We start from the raw sequence: 20418 nt of genomic DNA on the forward strand, positions 1-20418 counted from the left end.
CCATTAATGACCGCGTCCCCGACTGCGGAAGGCAGGCAGATATACCATTACCGCGACGCCAGGGCGACAATGTCCGATAGAGTAGCAGCACCCGACATTCGTACACAAAGTACACATACTTTCCTTCTTCTTATCTATTCCCCCCCTCCCCTCGTTGGCTGTACTTCCTGCATATGGAAATATTTCGAAGTGTGTTTCTACCTGACGGGATAATCTTTTATATCTATGTTGCGCAGTTTGCGGCTAATTGATCGAGGATTTATGCGACATTGCGAGCCCGAGTTCTCATGAAGTTCTGAAAGCGCAACGAAAGTTGTAATTGGAGAAATAATGACCCAGTTGTGGGCGTGTGGAATCCATGGCTGTTGGTGGAGAAAGTGTAACATACGCGTTTGCCGACACCGCCGCTGCGCGATCGCCGGATGATTTCCACGCGCCGGGGATTTTCTATGTGTTCTCGCACTCATCGAGTCTCGATCGCGCCGCGCCGCGCCGCGCCGCGCCGGTGCCGGTGCCGCTTTTCTCGGTGTATTTCCTCGTGTCGGGAGATAAATCAGTCGAAAAGCGAAACACGCCGCGCATTAAATTTCATTCGTAGCCCGATTTGATTTATGAAAATTAGTACCGATTTTTTTTCTACGTTGAACGAATGCACGTTGCATTCGCTGCACGCAACTCGAATCAATCTGCGTCGCGAACCTATTATTCAACGCTGCCGCGGTCATTGGCGGCACAAACGCGCCGCGATGTTGCGGCAACGTGACTATAATCCCGGCGCCGACTGTTTGCTTAATAAGAGGAAAATTTGTATTTTTATGAGTTTTTGATGAGACTGATGAGTTTGGCGAAAGAATTACAATATTTCATACATTGCGTCTAACGTCTGACTTATTTGTTGTCGTTCCAACGTATGCGTTCGGAGAAGATTACGTCACATAACACACGTTGGGAAACTGGTAATTAATTTTTGACCGTGCTCATAAACTTCGTTCATCTTCTTTTGGAGATGGGGTCTGAACGAATAGGGCCCAAATAATAACTCGTTTTTGTGCCGCGTCAAACGTTTCTTCCCCTACGAATGGGTGGAGCGTTTTCAGGATCATGGGATGTATCCTATATTGGCAGCTAGCTATCTTTCTTGGCTGAAACCAGTTTGTAGCATTATGAACGTCATTGTTTGCCTAGACCGGTCAGGCACGTCAAGAAATATCAATACAACTCCCTGCGGTACTATATTACCACTTCAGAGCTTCTATTCCTGTGAAAGTATTAAATCGTATGTTTATTCTAACAACAAACCAATAATATAGGGACGATTATGGGAATTTTGAAAAAATATTACAGATGCAAAATTTCATATACAATGTTTTATTGAAGATACGTTTCACGATGAAGTTATAATAATTTTTCAAGATAATTATAATTTATAATATTACGTAATTATAGCTATCTTGAAAATTATATTACATAATAATTTGGACAATTTTTCTATGAAGATGAAAATAATGATGGTTATAAAAATGTTATATTATACAATAATTATTGTTGTTAATTTAAACTGACTATAAATTTTATAATTACAGATTGCACAGCAAAATGTAACAAAATTTAAATTAAATACAGTCATACGAACTTTTTGATGTAATTAAAACAGAAATTAGAGTTGACGCTAACTTTAATCACAATTATCCTTGCGCATTTTAATGAAACATATAAACTCTATATAATCTGGACAAAACTCACAATAAAAATAGATTAAATTAAGCTTATAAAAGTCGAGTGAGACATATTAGATGGCGAAAGCAATTAGAAACTTTTTCGTAATCAAAATTCCCGCAGGGATGACTGATCCGCACAGTCATTTGGGCTTAGCGGACCCGAGCTGAATATATCGCGGACACTCGTATACATTGCATCTACACATTACATATACAATATAACATACAACCATGTACAGATGCTTCTATGAGTAATAATGCAATAAACAGTTGAGAAAAGATGACAAGAGAGATAAAATTATTAAAAATGTGGATGTGTTATAAAACAGGATTTTTATTTTCCAGAAATAATTTATTCTAATAAAATTATATTATTGATATAATACATTGTATATTGAGTGCATATTGCGTATAACAATATTATTATTAAAAGAAAATTAGATATATAAAATTACTGATAATATAAACATTTTAGAGCCATACTTAGCACTTGAAATATTACAATTAATCTTTCTAATTGATTCTATTTTATAAATATAACATATTGAAAAGCTTACTGAGCATACATTGAATTTCAAGTAGTCGATTGGCTTCGAACGAGTAGTCGAGGATGTTTTATAATTAAACAAGCAAGCATTTAGTCCACCTCATTGACTCCCGATTTCTCTTCGTGAAGAAGATTCTCATCGATCTCCGCTCATCGTATCGCAACACCAACTGTGTCATTAGACCGAGCGGCACTCGCAAAGGCCGAATGTATCTCTCACATAGCGCGTGAGACGCGAAAGGATGCGTACGCGTGTGCGTGCGTGCCGCTGTCGTTCCGTAATGGGTCGGGGTCGACATTTAGGGCCCTATCGACCGTGCGATTTCCGTTAAACCGGCAACTTGAATAGGCCATTTGTGTAGTCGCACAACAGGCACATAGTATGCTGAAGACTGCACTCACGGAGGACGAACGATGGCGCGGTTAACCTATTTACGTATCGATTGGCGAGGCCTTTTATTCGCCTCGTTCCGGTTGCAACGCGTGTCATATATCTGCAATCGCCGAGAAAGAGATTCAATTATATCTGCAGTGTAGTTCCGCAGTCGGAAATATATATTTAGATCCTCTGCGTGTGAATGAATGAACTCTGACACGAGTTATTCTTAGGAGTCGATAAAGAGTCAATATATGCTAATTATTTTTTGCTTTAACATATTTTTTTTATTTTAAAGACGAATTGAAACTATAGGATGCATTTATGCTCATTTAGCTTCTATATATTTTATACACTGGGTAGTTAACTCGTTAGTTCGGTTAAATGTATCAAGACTTACTGATATAGGTAGCTTCGGTAGTCTGCTTCTTGTTTAACGTATGGCGATGTTGGTAATCGGGAAAACAAACGTTCAAATAGACAAGAAATAACTTTTCCTCTCGGACGCGGCGGACCGTAAGCGCTATTGTTCATCAGAATCGCTACGCGAGTCAATAGTGATTCATAGCAATCTGCGGTATACAATTTAATTTGCGCTGATCTCGCATAGTACAGTCCTCGCAACGTACGTAACATCGCACCTTGATATAAATTGCACGAGATTAGTACGGCGCGAGCCATACACCGTATCGAGACTCATATTTCACGGGCGATTCGAGAATTCGCCATATGTTCGCTAATATATACATCATTGTATGCAAGAAGTGGTTGGACGTTTAGCGCCGTTTCAACATTTCTGTAATCATTTTGCGCGAAATGCGATTTTCCATGCGACTTTCACCTTTCGCCATGTAATAATCTTATACTCTGTTGCTGACAGATTAAAACGCTTGTGGTGCATCCAGTGCATGTGCTAACTTGTAATTAATAAGCATAAATGAGCGGTCTTCTTCTCTTAACATTCGCTTTAATTCAGGATTATAGCATACACGTATTGTAACACACACACACACACACAAGTTCGTGTTTATCGATTTATTAAAAAAAATTAACAAATAAATTCAAATAGAAGATGCAAACTCGGTAAAGAAATTAAGAGAATATCTCTAAAAAAATATAAATTGTGACTATAAATGTTATTATTTACAGATAGCACAGCAAAATGTGTCAACTGTAACAAAATTTAAATTAAAAAATAATCAACTTTTTTGCTCTTTTGATTAGGACTGACTTGCATTACGAATGCACTTTGTTTTTAAAAATAGTTCATGACACAATCAATACAGATGTTGTTTTACATAATCTATTTATACGAATGTGTTTCGATACAAAGTAGCGCGCTATAATCATCTTTCCTTTGTTTCACAACACACCTAATCCATTCTGGCGTTTGTTGTGAATTTGTCGAAAAGAGTTTTTTGTCGGCAACACGCATCCGCCGCAACCGTAGCCACGCAACGGAAGTCGTTATAGTATTATACGAAAGACGGGGCGCGCGCGAAAAGCGGGACCCACATCTGTCCGCAAGACTTTTAATTGCATAATTTGCGGCGTAACTTACGCGCCGGAGCGCCGTTCGCCGTTCGTTCGTTTTATTTCGAGCGAGGAAGCTTATCTTTCGCTTCCACGTGCTCCGGGACTTGCGGTGGAGTAATTAAAAGTCCGCCGTCGTCAATCAGAGTCTCTTCTGCCCCCGCTCTCGCCCCCCGCTGTCGCCTAAGGGTGAGATAGAAAGGCGCGCCTCGCCTCGCCTCGCATCGCGCCGCGAAAGTTCGAAGTTTCTGCGGGCTTTCGCGCCCGCGAAAGTTTCCAAATGAACACTTTGCGGGACCCGAAGCTTGCGGGGCGTGTACCGTTTAAAACGAGACGGTGCGAGCTTTTTGCATGGAGAGCACCGTTCTTTCATCAGGTTAACGTCCGCTAGGGAACGATGAGCTTTTAAATAACGCCTCGAATGAATAATCTCAGGAGCGGGAATGAATTTGGTGACAGATTAAGTTTTGGAATTAATTTCAATTTACCTATAATACCCTATTGCGTCCTAATTTGTTTTTTGTTTTCAATTTCATCGAATTTATTCAAATTGAAATTAACTTCTTGGGATGCCTCTTACATTAAAATGCATTAAAATGAGCAAATTGGTTGTAAAACTCTTTAGGGAGAAAAGTTACACAAATATTATTATATTATTTTATTAGACAAAGATCTAAGTAAGCAAACTCGTTCTTTACTTTTAAGAATTAATTTAAAACTGAGAGGTATGCGATTACAGACGTAGCCTCTGTATGAAAATCTGTAGAACATATATAGCATCAGCATAAGTATATCGTGAGATAATCTTGATAATAAATAATATATCTCCTTTGAGATCGACGATAACTCGCGATCTCAAATTATACGTTCATCCCGGCTGATTATAATACGGTCCATTAATGTGGCAATTGGAAAATACGATAAAGCAGATGCGGACGGTGCACCATTAGCGAGGGGCAACTCTCTCTTTCTCACATTATGTACTATCGGCGAAACGTATTTCCCTCCATAAATCGGTCTTCTCTAAAATTAAGTTTTACATGCGAGAAAGGTGCGCTCGTACGCTAATATCGACGATCTTGCGAATTGCTCTTTTCCGGCCATCAACCGTCTGTCAATAGCTAAAAAAATATTGCATACATATGAAATACTGAAAATAATATAAACTTAAAGTCTTTATATCATGTTTATTTTTATCTAAATAAAAACTAAATAATAGTGTAATTAACTAATGATGATACATTATAGGTAAATTATGGGAAAGATATAAATTCAATTTTATTATTTAAATTTTTTGAATAATAAACTTTAGCCTTTCAATCAATTTTAATTCAGTCAAAATTTTACTTAAAACTCTCTTGCCGGAAAATTTAATATTGGAAAAAGTGCGAGAAGCGACGTCTTCCGATAAAAAATTGACCATAAATTTCTCGACGTACCTACTCGAAGTCTAAAATATTTTTCAGTCGTTTTGACATATTCTTTACACATTGGTACGCCAGGAGGGATTCGCGTTGCGACCGCGGGAAATCGAGGTAATCTTCTCGCGTCTTCTCCGGCGCGCGCGGGTTTTCGGCGGAAATGGATCTGCGGTGAGCCCGTTTAAAGTGCCCCGGCGCGGCTATTTGTCTTCGTTTTGCCACGTTCACGCACTGATAGGCGATGCCATTAATCATATCACCGTGGTGCATGTACACTCCGCGGTACGACTTGGCGCATCCACTCGCTCGCTACGTCGATACGCGTTATTATTATATGCGCCGCTGAACGCGAACGCGAGTGCGAGTGCGAGTGCTGACGCGCGATGGATTAATTGCGTATCACGTCTCACGTCGTCACGGCGATTATAATATCTCGGTGCTGGCCGGCTCGCGTAGCCGGCCGCGGGCGATATTCTGGCAGTGAACGCGCGCGTTAGGCGAATAATAAATTTAATTCGTCGGCATGCCACGCGATGATAGCCGCCGAGCTATTGAACCCACCCTCGCCGTTTTCACTGCGCTAGGAAAAAATTGCACCGCGATCAACCTATCGGTGCGACGCGACATGTTTCCCCCCCTCGCGTGCAACGTGATCCTTCGGCCGGAAAATCGATTCACTTTCGAATTAAGGCGCGATAACGAAGGCGTGTTTTGACACGCGCGATAAGACGGCGGATATCGATTGTGAATACCGCATCCGCCCACTTCAATGTACCCCGCCCTCTTTGCACCTTCCTTCTGTATGTATGTACACTGTTGATTTTATTTAACGATTTCTTCCGTATCAGATGTTTGTTTCGCGATTTTAGCCGACTTCGTATTAAGTTGGACCGAGTCATTTCTCTTTACATAATTGCTTTCAATTCGAAAACGCGACATTAACAAAGATTGAACAAGGAACTGATCAGTGAAATCTCCATTACCACTTAAATATAAATATTTTATAATTTAATATTATTTCCTGTTATCATAATTCGTATGTTATTTTATTTTCCTAGTACTTAACATTTTTTCTACATCTACAATTACTAGTGATCATTTCTTACGATTAATTGCGTATAATATATTTTTGCATTAAACAAAAGTTTATTAAGTTATACTCTTGATTGATCTCTTTGTGATTAGAGCGAACCAAATGTTTCTCACCGTGAAGGAAAACATAACTTTACGGGTGTTTGCCTTTGTTTACGAAAGGGTTAACCGTGTGCCAGCTTATGCTCTAACGAGAACGTATCGCCCGTAAAGTCACGTAGTAAAGAAGTGGCAGCCGTTTAGCAATCGCTCGAAGTTCACGGCTCCGTGGCAATCGATACCTACCTACGCGCAGCGTTGCTAAAACAACCGCGGCGCACGTTCGGGTCGTCGCACCTTCCGGTCTTGGGCCCTCTTCCTACTCTGGGCTCCCTTCGTGTTGGATAATGGATGAGACCCGATATTTACATATTTTTCCATGTTCGTGCCGTGGAGACGGGTAGGTCAGGCGAGGCACAGCCTAGCACAAAGTTGCACCGAACTTACCTCTGTCTATTCATCTATTCCGGTTTACTCCGTATCGTTTGGTGCATCATAAAGGGCAGGATATTTCGGTGTGGTGTCGCTGTGCATGTAAAATTAGAACAGCCCGAAATCGGAGTTTTTTATAGCGACATAAAATTTTATTCGTAGTCTTTTTCTCGTCTACATTAGCTAATTGCTAATTTCGCCTAGTAGTATTTCGTGTTTGTTTTCGGCGATTATTTAGGGCACGACTAAATTGTATTTTATTAGAGGCATATTAAATTGTTTATAACCTAAGCCATACTTATTTTATGGCCGCTGTTCTAAAAAACGACTCTGTAAATCTTCTAGTCAATCTAGTCAATCTATATGACTAACATTTTTTCCCCATTGTATAGCGTGTTTTATTTAAGAATCTTGTTATATGTGACAGAAATTTACATATTTTGATTAACAAGTCAGATTTATATATAGTTTTAGAGTTGATAAATTTTTAGTGTGTGAATATTCTGGCTTATAATTTTTATAATTGCGGTTTTATTTTGTTCCAAACTTTCTGGGATTTAATTTCAACTTTTAAGGAAATAAATTTTTGGACATTTTCGGACTGCCGTATTTAAAGTCAATTCTTTCTTTTTCTTTTGATAGAATTGCGTGAACGATGTTATTAATATTTTATTTCTACTGAAGAATTTTAACCACAGACTTCCATTTCTTTGATTTGAAAAGCGGCGGTTAAATTCATGTTTTATTTGTCTTTTGGTCCGTCTACATTTCGAGGTCTTTCATAGTATGTACATGAAGTACAGAAAGCTTGTGCACGATAGGCCGGGTTGTTGGTTTCATTGTTCTTTCTCCTCTCTATCATGAAGGCGGAGGTAATCTACGTCAGACCGGAATAATGGAAAATTGTTCCGGCTACCCGAGCTCCGCCGGGGTGTTCCTAAAGCCTCCGGCATCCGTTATGTAGCAGAAGAACAAGGTTAGGCTGGGGCGACCGTCTGCTGTCCTGGCGACGGGGTGAACGGAGGTTACTACCCCTTGCAGACGCGGGCGCACTCCGAGGCCATTTTTCACGGTCGCCTCTCACCACTTTCTCCATTACTGGTAATGCACGAATACTTTTTTTTTTGCTACTCGCCGCCGCATTTCCAGCGGCGACGCGTTTTCAAAGATGAAGGATAAAAAATACACTGTTAACACCTTACGTTATTCAAAGTTCGTCTTGTCTAAAGAAGTCTCTACACAATAAATCTTAGACATTTTTTCACGGTATTGTATTATGTGAACTGGTAAAAACACTCAACCAACATTTATTTATCTTTCATAACATTAATGGAAAGTACATTTACCATTTTGATATAATTAAACTTCCATCTTTACATCAAATTTTACATTAAATAGAATTTATGGAATATTCTGATTTCTACTGTAATTTGTTCTAAAAAATAATTTGAGTTCTTGTTAGGAGAAATACGATCTGAAACTCCTAGCTTAATTAAAGTGAAACAAAAATTTTCTATGTTATATGTGTCAAAACAAAATGTTAGAACCGTTTCAGTCTTTGTATATTAGAACGATACTAAAACAGGCAGTAGAAGATTGACAACTTGTTAATTGTATTCGAATGCATGGATGCTAAAATTATACGTCAAAATCGATTATAAAGAAACTCTTGTTTAGATCGGTACCGATTGATATATCGATTGACAATTGCTGATTGCTATTCGATGATTAATTCTCGGCGCATAAATGCGGTGCCTCTATTCAAGCGGAAAGTTTCAAGTTTCCTCGCGGACGGCAGACACCTTGGCCAATACGGAAGAGGGTATCAGCAAACACTTGAGAGAAATACGGCATATTGCCATCGTTTGATAATTATTCAGGTATCGAATGTCATGCTTTTATCCACTTCCTCCGTTTTTTCGTCTTTGCCAATATTCCGCCACAGAAACGGCCATGAGGGCCATTCCTCCAGTTCGTTCGCATTGCCGAGGGCAATGTTCGATAATGCACTCAATCAATATCGAATCTCGCTCTTTTCGCATTCGGGTTCCAGAAATTATGCATTATTGCGCTTGTGATGAAAGCAATAACGATTTGTGATAAGTCTGACAGTTATATTAGATTCATATTGAAAGTTTTCTCCTTGACAGTCTTGTCAATCGATCTTTCTTTCACGCTATCTCTTCGTCGAGATCCCGAAGAAAATTTGTTGAGTATTTTCGTTCCGATTATTTCGCCTTCGATATTTATTTCATGAAAGACGTCTGCTCCGATAATCGCGCATGCGAAAAAAGTTATTATACAGATTCGCTTGGAATAAAAAGTACGTTTCATAATGTTGTTCCCATATCGGATACCTCGTGATTATTCTGTACGATATTTCAAGATCGTATCTTTGGTAATAAGCGCAAAGAACAGAAACAAAATCACCCTTCTCTGATGTACTTGTAACGAAACCAATTTCGACTAATGCGTTGTTACCATATTCAGCATTGCGCTTTCCATCACTTCGCGTCCGATATTTTGAGGTGCATTCACAAATGTCCGAGTTTGGAAAAGAACGTAAACAACTTTGATTAAAATATATAACTATTAAGCGAAGTTTTATGAAATATTTTATTGCTAATATTTAATATAAAATACTTTTTTTATAACTGAATCGCGGCAAGAAGAACTTTTCAATGAATTCTGAACTTCGAATAGATTTTTAATTCTTTAATTAGCAAAGTACAACTCGAATCAATGTGTGTTATTATCTAATAATTAAAAACATCTTTCTACTAATTTCATATTGGCTTGGAAATGCATACAATATTAACCATGTCTAAAAAAAAATATGTTCGGCATATCTTTAAAGAAAATTTGCGAAAAATTTTAAATGGAAATTATAAGTATAGAAGTATAGAATTTGTACTAAGATTCAAACTGTTGTACGTATCGCGATCGCTTTCTGATTGGGGTTTCTGTGGGAGAGGATAATTCTTATCCATCCATGATTCCTTTTTTGAACTCGTGACGAGACGAAGATTCATCACAGTTTTGGGTCCATTCGGAGCGAAAGCTGTATGTGCATCGTCGGCTGGGTGCACGTCAATGCCAGGCCATGGGGAAACCGGTGTTGTGTATGTCACCGAAAGAAACGGCGGTGGGGGCCGGCCGGCCGGTGGTTCTTCATGGTGGGGGGCCGCAGCCAGGGTTTCCGACCGCGTCGGCGGCGCTTAAGTCTCCGACGCGGGGGCATTGCCGTCGTGGCTGCGGTACGATCCGATCCGGCTGCTGTCTCGCAGTGCGCGCTGCTCCTCTTGCCGCACGTGTCGACGGTCTTCGTGCCGAAGGATATTCATTTCTTTTTTCCTGTCCCTTTTCTGCGCGAGAGATAACCGCGTGGCGACATATATCAGCCGCGGACCCCTGCGATCTTCGCAATTCGCGATTTCCTCAGTGTGCTACGAGTGCGATGATGATGATGGACCCATGAGAGATGGTGTGCGCGTGTGATGATCTGAGGGAACGCTTCTCTCTCGTCGTTCGCGACCATCGCAAGTAATGCGCTGACGAATAAGGGGTGATTCCCGAGAGGGGTATCTCGAAGGGTTACATCGTGATGGCACGCGATCGCGCGTGAGAAGTCGATGTAGCGTGCGAGAGGAACGAACATTCCTTTTTTTTTCCTAGAATTGAACACTCTTTTTTTTCCTTCATTCAAATTGTCGTACGTTGCACGTAAGTCTCGCGAGGATTTTAATATGCGTATCGAGGGTACAGTGAGCGCGTGGTAGTGCGTCGGTGTTTTCGGAGTACGGTGGTTCATTCACTACGGATAGTGAATGAAGGGCGATCGGGTTCGTGTCAGCGAAGGCAAAACAGTTTTGTCGTAGGTCAGTCCGCAGTAATCGAGCGCTGTCCCTCCGTTTCGTCGCTTGACGCGCGGCCTTCGATCGGCCGGGATGCCTCATTTCCGATCTCGCGCCGGATATTGAGCGAGGTTGAATCGGAACGCGATAACGAGATCGCGAAGACTCGACGGGATCATCAACCTCTTCCGACTTCACCGAATTTTTTAGTTTAAACGAACGTTGGTGTCTTCCGCCGATTGTCTGACCGGTGTCATTTTCACTATCGTTCGGTGCTAGTTATAAATCGTCTTGCGTGTGAGACAGCATTATTTATATTTACGTGCGCGATATACACTGTTTACGATTGGACCTCGTGACTAGCATTCTCGTGACAAGTGTCAATTGTACGTAGTGAATGAGACTCGACTTCTCTGTAGTTTATTCCTAAGTGCTACGAGTAATGCGAAGCTTATAAGTTCTGCCGCTTATAAATGCCACATTGAGTCTCCGCGGAGCTATTACTGGGATTATAAAAGCGTTCCTCACATCTAGGTAAGAATTAATGCGAGTGTTTAATACTTATTATGCATGCAAAAATAGTGTTTAATATTTATTCTGCATGCAAAATCTAAATAAAAAAATTTTTGACAGACATGTATCGTATTTACATAAATAAATAGTAATTAAGTACAAACTTTATGTATTTAAATGCTTTTTTTTTCTACTAGTAAGATGAAACATTATAATAGAAATAGAAGAACTCAAAAATAGTGACACGATTTTATTTTTTATTCTATTCTTTCGATTATGCTCCTGTTATTGTTTTATACGAATATAATACAATATATTTTATAATTGGAATAGTGATTAATAAAATATCTATATTAGAAGATGAGGGTATTGTATTTTAATACCATAAAGATCGAGCTATTCTGTGCGAAAGATAAGCCATATACAAAACATTTCCTTGAGAACTCATATATCATACTGTGTTCATTCACTTGTAACATGAACATTCATTTACGTGAAGTATCTCATGTACCACTGTTCTCACCTAACGAGAATTATAAAGGAATAAGATAAGCTATTAAATCTGAACCAGACAGTATTGTCATCGAATTATTAAAATTTTTTAACTCGGCTACACCGACAGTTGGAGTTAAATAAGCCTGGCTTATCAATTTGCCATCCTTTCAACATTAAAATGTCTGATGATAATGTATATAAAAAGAAAATATAATTATGCAAAATTAGAACGTCTAAGGGCCAGTTTCACCATCTCCGATTATAACTGTTACCTTCAATTAAACTCTTCGTCTCTTTCTAAGGAGAACAGTTAGAAAGAAATGAAGAGTGAGTTTACTCGAAGGTTACAGTTAATCGACGTTGGTGAAACTAGCCCTAAATGGTGTTGATGTAACCGTTAATCCGAGTCAATTTAAACAAATACTGAACGCAGTGCATTTGAGTGACGAATTTCTTTTTGCAGTATTAGCTTCATTCTTATTCACATGACACGATTTTATCAGTTTGGCAAATATTTGTTAAGCGCAAGTATCGCTTAGAGCTACCCTGATGAGCACCACTCGTTTCCATCGCAAAACGCGCGCTTGTGATCAGTCGCGCGAGAAAGTCGATCGTTGTTCTTGCAAGCACACGCACGATCTGCGAAGAGTATATACCTCCTGCGGCATCTCGCCAACCTCTTTCAACACGGTTAAATATTAGCGGGAAAGACCAGTGCGCTACGATAAATTCTAGCCACACGACACGCCAGCGCGCGCCGGCTCGTAAATCGGCCCCGCGCGACATGTATACTTCCAGGCGTCATTAATTAAAAGCTACGCTCGTTGCCTAGCACCCTCTTGTTCCTTCCTTGAAGATCGGCAGTTCCGTGGCATTCTCGCGAGATATTTTATAAACGTAGAGATGCTGAATGTATCCGTGTAGCGCAAAACCCTTCTTGAGAGTCGGTCAAGTAATGTTTTCAGAAACGAGAAACTGAGCAGCGAGAATTTTGTTTATAGTTTTGATTACGTAATGTTTATCGAATTTTTTGTGAATGTTAGTGTCGATTTTCGAATTTTGTTTCATATCTATTTTCAGATTATTAATATTAAAAATTATTATTGACACTAATTATTACTCGATTTTATTACTGACTAGTTAATGACGCAAAAAAATTACATTTTTATTTATGTTTTACTTGCTAATTAATAATATCTTCAATAATATTATTTATTTTTAATTGTTATCTCTATAATTAAATTGTAAAATACAGACGATATATTTTTCTATATATCGACATATTTAATTATTTCGATAATATTAAAATAGATTTTTAGTATCACTTGTAGAGCCCTCACAATTAACTAAAACTAAACTAATAACTCGATATTATTTTAAATAGATCGCATTGTAGTTTGATCAGCAGTATATAATAAATAAGAACTTATTTTGTTAGTAATATATATTTGCAATTTTTTCCATGAAGAGTTGTGCAAAACTGGATTAGTGAATGTTTAGTTAACATTTGCGTCACAAATGTCATATCACAGTTATTAGATGCAATCTTCATTGCGAAATAGAAAAAAGATGTTTTTTTTTCTAATATTACGTTGAGTAGGAGCAAGAAACGGATAATTGTGCAAGAGTAGGAAGAAGACGACTCGTTCCACTTCCAATCTCACCTCCATTCACGACGTTACGCCGTTGCAATCACGCGAAAACGAGTTTGACAGGTCGGTTGGTCCAACCAGCATAATCTCGCTTATCTCAGTTTGGTCTGATCGGGTAAGAACGGTTCGGAGCAACGCGAAAAAAAATATACACGCCGCGCGGTATGAATGGTCGAGTTATTTGAATTATGTCCAATGTAATCCTTTGATTACACAGTAAACTAACAAGACAAATAAGGAACTCTCGGAATTTTAGTCAGAGAAAAATATAACACAATGTATATAATGCTTATTTATTATTTTACAAATGAAGTATACAAGATTACAGATAGGTTTTAATATTTATGAGTTGACATGTAACTTTGGAAAATGCCATTGACGTTTATGATAATAGAAAAGAAATAACTTTTCTGTGGCGTTGACGGTCGTCATCAATTAGTAAGAGGGAATCCTGATGCCCCAGAGAACATACAGCAAATCCTTGATGGCTACGAGATCAATACCGGCATTTCTAGCGTGTGCCAAAAGCTCCTGGGTTTTGGGGTGAGCGTAAACCTTGTTGACGATCTCCTGGAAGTTCGGGGATTCCAATTGCCTGATGAAATCGGCGAATGCTGGCGATTCTCGCAACTTCTTTTCGTACAATGCATCAAGCTGTGCCCTGGGCAAAACGGCCAGGATATCATCCACGAATCCTCTAATTCCACCGGTGATCTGTGTACCGTAGGCATAGGAGGGCGGGGTAAGAGGAGGAAGTCCGAGAACTTCGTTCAGTAGGTTCACGATCTTGTAAATGTCAATGCCGGCATTATGAATGTAATCCATCAAAACTTTAATCTCAGGCAGTTGCTCTACTTCTAGAACCAGCTGCTTAAATCCTGGACTTTGGAAGTATGCAATCATTCTCTGGAACTCCGCATCTTGATGGTAGTATTGAAGAGTGATTTGGAATATCTGTTCGACAGGCAAAAGGTCCAAGAACTCTTGGATATCCTTGTGGAGTTCACCTCTGCCAAAATTGGGGATCTCAATTCTGGCGGAGGCCGTAGCCACGAAGGCCAACAGTACCAATGCGAACTTCATCTGCAAAAATAAATAATTTCGTTCAGATTATTGATGTATTTGAGAATTACATTATATATATATAAAATATTTGGATACATTATACTTATTATACTTGATATTATTATACATAAAACATATATTTAAATAAATCAAACTTATTTAAAAATTATATTAACAAAAGCGACTTCTTGATATGACGTTTGTGCATCAACAAATATTGGTTAAACATTTATTATTTTGGCTTTGTGTAATTTTTCATGGAGAAAAAAATTCAAATATTACTCAATTTTTATTGTACATCGTTAATCAAACTATATCATGGCGTATTGATCTATTTAAAATACACACATATGATCTATTAGTTTAGTTAACTAAATCAATAAAATACCGAAAATCGGTATTTTACGATATCAAACTGAATGAACACGGTAATTGAAGAATAATATAGTTATAATTATTTACATAAAATTTTTTTATTTATATTTTTTAACTTGTCTGAGAACAGTTTTATTTATTGTTAAATTAAGCAGGAAGTAAATGATTTAGTGTATTGCGTATTTTTTCGTGTGTATAATATTCAAATTCAAAATGTTTAACTCGGTTTAATAACTCATAGTCTATTGATACTCACCTTTGAAATATTGATGATACTTCTGCGTATGATCTCGCAAACTGATGCTTTACAATTCTTGCCTCTGTCTTATATACGAAATTACATCTTATTTGTTCAATCTGTGTGATAAGATTATTTATTATCTACAAGTACCTACTTATATGATTTTAGGACAAAACATTTAAGATTATTTTAAAAAATTATGCAATGATTTTAGATTATCCTCTCACCTTTATAACCGGTTTTTTACTTACTTGATTACTTACTTAAGTTTCGATAATTGCACGGGCGGAATAATTACAAATATTGTTAAGAGCACTTAAAATGTTTGAGAGAATTGCAATTAATGTGTCGCATCCAATTCATTATTGATAAATTATAATAAGGTGTTCAGTACATTTTAATATCATTTTAGTTTTATCAATATATTTGTAGAAGATTTTATTTAAATAATCTTTTGCTTTTAGATGGAAAGAGAACATTCCTAAGATAAAAAGAAAATAATGATATCAGATTTAATTTAATACATAATCTTTAAATTTTAATATATTTTCGTAATATTTTCTGTTCAATAATTAAATATATTGAAATACACATTTCTTTGTAATGTGGAGTTTTTTAATTTTCTTTTTTATATAATATTTCTTATATTTTATATAAAAATTGGAAAATATATATATGTTGATAAAATCAGTTGGTACTTATCTTGTTCCAAATAGATCGATAACGTGCAGGTGTGTTTTATCGAGCGAAATTAACCATTGCCCCCTCTCATATCATATATAGTACGTAATAAAAGTTTCCGTTAAATCAGATAGTTTCAGTAAGTTTTGTGGAAAAATAGGATATCTCGTCTAAAGTTTTGCTATTTGTGAGAAATTCATTTATTTTAGCATAGCCCATATTCCTGAATTACCTTTTTCCGCTTTTACTGTCCAATTATCGTATCTTTTCATAGCGGGTGCCCTAAGCGATGTGTTTTTGTTTTTTTTTAAATAATTCTCCCGCATATTACGTTATGTTACATTCGTCACGAACTATCATCATCGCATTACCAGTGTTTCTGTAGCGTGCTTTACACTTATCCGTTCGTATACCTTAATCAATTAAAATCCGCTTAAGATCTATTATTCTTTTCCGTTTGTTTCATTATCCGATTCGATTCAGAATTTACGGAAACAAAGTCTTACTTTTAAACGAGATTTACCTTTATAACTCTTTGAATCTTTTTTCTTTTTTCTTCAATAGTTAATCCGCCGCTGAAAAAAAACTCTTCTTAAATTGAATTGTTCCCATATCGATTGCGAGAATTAAATTGGTGTTTCTAAAATTCATAAAATGTACGCAAGCGAGCAATAATTCGCAACCGTGAGAAAATGCCTCTTATGCGTCATCGCGATGGGGAAATGATCTTACCTATTCCTTAATCGTGTCTTGATCATGTCGATGTTCGATCTCACGCCTCGTCGATCGCCGATTTTAGATGCTTTAGTTCCGCTTTCGTTATCGCTGCCGGGCGCGTACATGTGTTTCGCTAAATGGAATAACGTTGTTTCTGTCGTAAAAACAGTTCTTTGTCGATTAGGCCAGGATTCATGAATATGTATCGGTCTTAAAGAAACAATCGCATGTAATAAATCATATGCTGATAAATCATTACAGCGGGCTAGTTTAGTCATTCTTGAGTTACTTCTGTACATCGAGGAAAATAGTCGGTACTTTTACCATTAAATGCAATTAATATGTAGGTATCCAAATAACAAGTTATTTTTGTAAGTTCTTAATCTGATTCATAACCGTATCTGTATGATCTCTATAAATTTTATCGATGAGGAAAATCCGAAACTTTGTGTAATCTCTGGCTTAAGTGTTTTTTGAATTGCCGTTTAATGTCCACAGCTGTGTCAGTATCACGAGTCGCTTACACGAGAGATGTGTACGAGAGATTCCCCGTTGTTTACGCGTTATTGATCACGCAATCACGTAATCATGGGTTTATCCATTTTTTCGCGAGTCTCTTCGCGGATCTTTACTTCGATCGTTATTAATTATTATTAACGCGATTTACTGCTTCGTCGTACATCAACATCGTAGTTAACACTAACTGAACGCGAATGGGTTGCCGATATTTTTATTGTATCGCTGTCTTTTCCTTTCGACAATTGTCATCGAACATTTATATTCATCTCTTGAAGTTTTGGTTAATTACTAAGATCAGTGATGTATTCATGCAGTATTAAAGAAATCGATATAATTTCAGTGAATTTGGACTTCGATATTTCAGTATATACTATAAGAGTTTATAGTTTTTACCACATGAGATTAAACAAAAGTGTTAAAAATGAAAACCAAGAAATATTTAAAGTGATTTTTAATTCTGGCCTGCAACATTTTAAATCATCTCATTTAGACGTTATCGATGTTTAAAGCGATGTACATGTTTAACATTCATCGAACATTAATTGATAAATGCTCCATTTATTTTAAATATAAATTTATTCGGTATTTGTGCCCACACACAAACTTTTAGTTTTGTCAACGGGTGAAAGTTGATCGTTCTTTCGAAGAAAGCAATGTTTTTACAAGATTTGGTTGCGTTATCCATTGAGTTCAAGTCTGGCTTTAGTTACACTCTTGATTATATGCCGCTATTCGACGTTCGAGCCACTTCGTGCGGTTGAAGTGTTCCAGTATGCGTTTGTTATGCTAATCTACAGTAACCATGCTCTTTGCTCCGTCCGACACGGCGAGACGAGCACGTCAATCTCTCAAAAAGAATGACGTAATGGCTCCAAAATCGTTTTTTTCCGCCTGCCGGCCTCTCCCTCCTCGCTTTGCATCGCTGCTTAAAGATGCACGCGTCGGCTTGAACGCATGAAGCGTTTACTAAGAGTCATTATTTTTCTTTCGTTTCGAGACTCGCGAAGCGACTCTCCGCCGCGATTTAGGAGTCATAAAGTCAGCCACGCCAGAGTTTGAAAAAATGAGAGCCGAAAACCACCACCGCGCGCGGAAGAGGCCTTCCGCGTTCAGAAGTTTAGCGAAATTGCACCGGTTGATGACTGTAATTACTGACGAAATTAAACCCGTTCCGAGAGTATTCTACAGACCGATCTTCCGACTGCAAAAAAAGTGATTTAAAAGGCGAGGCGAAGATTAAATAATTCCTTTCACGAACGCGCAATAAAACGTGCATGTGATATTCTCACGTAACGGCGCTGGATAGTAAAAGTTTTGCGAACTTTATCCTCGTTTCTTGCCCCATGCGGGATATTTCGGAGCACGACTCCAAGTCGATAGATTGGAAGGTTGGGAAGTTTGAGTCGTTACTGTTGTAATAAAATCATGGGTCAATGGCCGATGCAATGTCGTTGTTGCCGGCAAAGATAAAAACATTTTGGGAGTCGTGCAGCTAGAATTTAATCAAGCAAGAGTTTTCTAGATTGCCATTGGGAAGCGAAAGTGCTCCCGGGAGATCGAAATCAACCATTTGATATTCTAGAAAGACATTGTCTTGGAAAGTAAGATCCCTCTTCGATGCGGGCGGAATATTAGAACTGCGAGTAATCAGAGGAAATTGATCTAAGTTTGATTAACTTAGCAATCACTCCCTTAGAGATATAAAATTGATTCGAAATCGAAACGTCATTGTAATACAATATCAAAAGTTTAGAAAATTGTTCAAATATAATATAATTTTATATATTGAATTATATAGAATTATATATGTATAATCGATATGCGAGATAAAGTTTTATAAATTATAAAAATTAACACATTTGAAACATTTATGATTATTTATTATTTTTATTACTTAGAAATATTGTAAAACTAAATATAATGATTGATTATAATAAAAAAATCGAGATACATAATTTCATTATTGAAAAGTTGCAAGGCAGAGTATGTGGTTCACTGAAGCGTAACGTATGTACATCCTGCTGGAAGATAGCCTTTAGAATCATTTGTTATCTTTATCGATCTGTTATTTCAATCATTCGCACTTCATTGTTCCGTATATTTCTCACGAATTAACTCGTTCCATTTGTGTGTATTTAGCGTAACATTTCCTGAAGGATTGCAGAACTAAAATTCGACGTAAATGAGGGCAGATTCTTTTCATTCAACGTTGATTATTTCCGGGTCCGGTGTACCAAATAGTGTTACACCATAGAGTTATAGAAAATTTCTTGCTGATATTAAAACGGTTTAGCTCAGAATTATAATTTACTACATTATTAATGCATTAAATGTTGAATTTCATGAAAACTTTGATTAGATTGATTCCGCAATACTAATCTCTCGAGTAACTTTCTGTCGATGACTTATTAAGCCCACCATCCGTAATTATTTCAATGATATCCGGGAGTTACGACTTCGTCGTCGGGGCGATGGACGACGACACCCGCAGTTGGCAATTCCGTTTGCATATAATTGCACAGGAAGGAGACAGCATCATAAACAATTTTTGTGCCGCTTTTTCGTCGTCGTATTAATTCGCGATTAATCTTCGAGGCGAAAGTCGAGGCGAGCGTCGAGCCCTACTTTAACTCGAACGTGTTAAAAAAATGTATGCTCGCGGCCGCTCGCGTTAATGCTTTCCCGGGGAGAACTACAAGCGTAATGGGTGCCGGGCAGTTGTAATTAAAATAACGATCAACGGCATTAATGCTGTCATAAACGATATGTGCCTGGAACTCGTTTCAAACTGCTTCGATCTTCCCGCATGTGAGATCAGATTGTGTCCCAGCTATTTTTCTATGATTTAGAACGAGCTATCGAAAAAATGTACAGTAATGGCAGCAATGCATTCCGATAAATGATTTCTTTCTTCTGTATGTCGATTTCACGTGTGTACTTACAGACATCGTCCAACAGAATATACATTAATTAACTTAATTAATAATTGGATGCGTATGAAAGATCTGAGCTATTAAATAGAGAATCACGCTATTAAATATATAAAATGCTTTAGAATCCTCTTCTCCTTCTTCGAATTACAGATGTGAATTATAGAAACGAAGCAGAAAAGCAATTGCTTTTGATATTAGGAAATTAAAGCGTTTTA

General features: G+C 37.7%; 2 protein-coding genes across 3 annotated transcripts in view; one reads left to right on the plus strand and one right to left on the minus strand.

The window, feature by feature from the left end:
• LOC139816735 (uncharacterized) overlaps positions 1-20418 on the plus strand; it is a 293006-nt gene that overhangs the window by 58403 nt on the left and 214185 nt on the right. The window lies entirely within an intron of this gene.
• LOC139816740 (protein G12-like) lies at positions 13683-15396 on the minus strand. Its single transcript, XM_071784451.1, has 2 exons — positions 15369-15396; positions 13683-14755 (listed from the first exon to the last, which is right to left on the minus strand). The coding sequence occupies exon 2, from the start codon at positions 14753-14755 to the stop codon at positions 14108-14110; it is 648 nt and encodes a 215-aa protein (XP_071640552.1). The 5' UTR covers positions 15369-15396; the 3' UTR covers positions 13683-14107.

This window comes from Temnothorax longispinosus, chromosome 7 (genome assembly GCF_030848805.1).
Source record: "Temnothorax longispinosus isolate EJ_2023e chromosome 7, Tlon_JGU_v1, whole genome shotgun sequence".
NCBI classification, from domain to species: Eukaryota; Metazoa; Arthropoda; class Insecta; order Hymenoptera; family Formicidae; genus Temnothorax; species Temnothorax longispinosus.

Coding starts and splice junctions, on each gene's coding strand:
- LOC139816740 (XM_071784451.1), bottom strand. CDS start 14,755: ATGAAGTTCGCATTGGTACTGTTGGCCTTCGTGGCTACGGCCTCCGCC.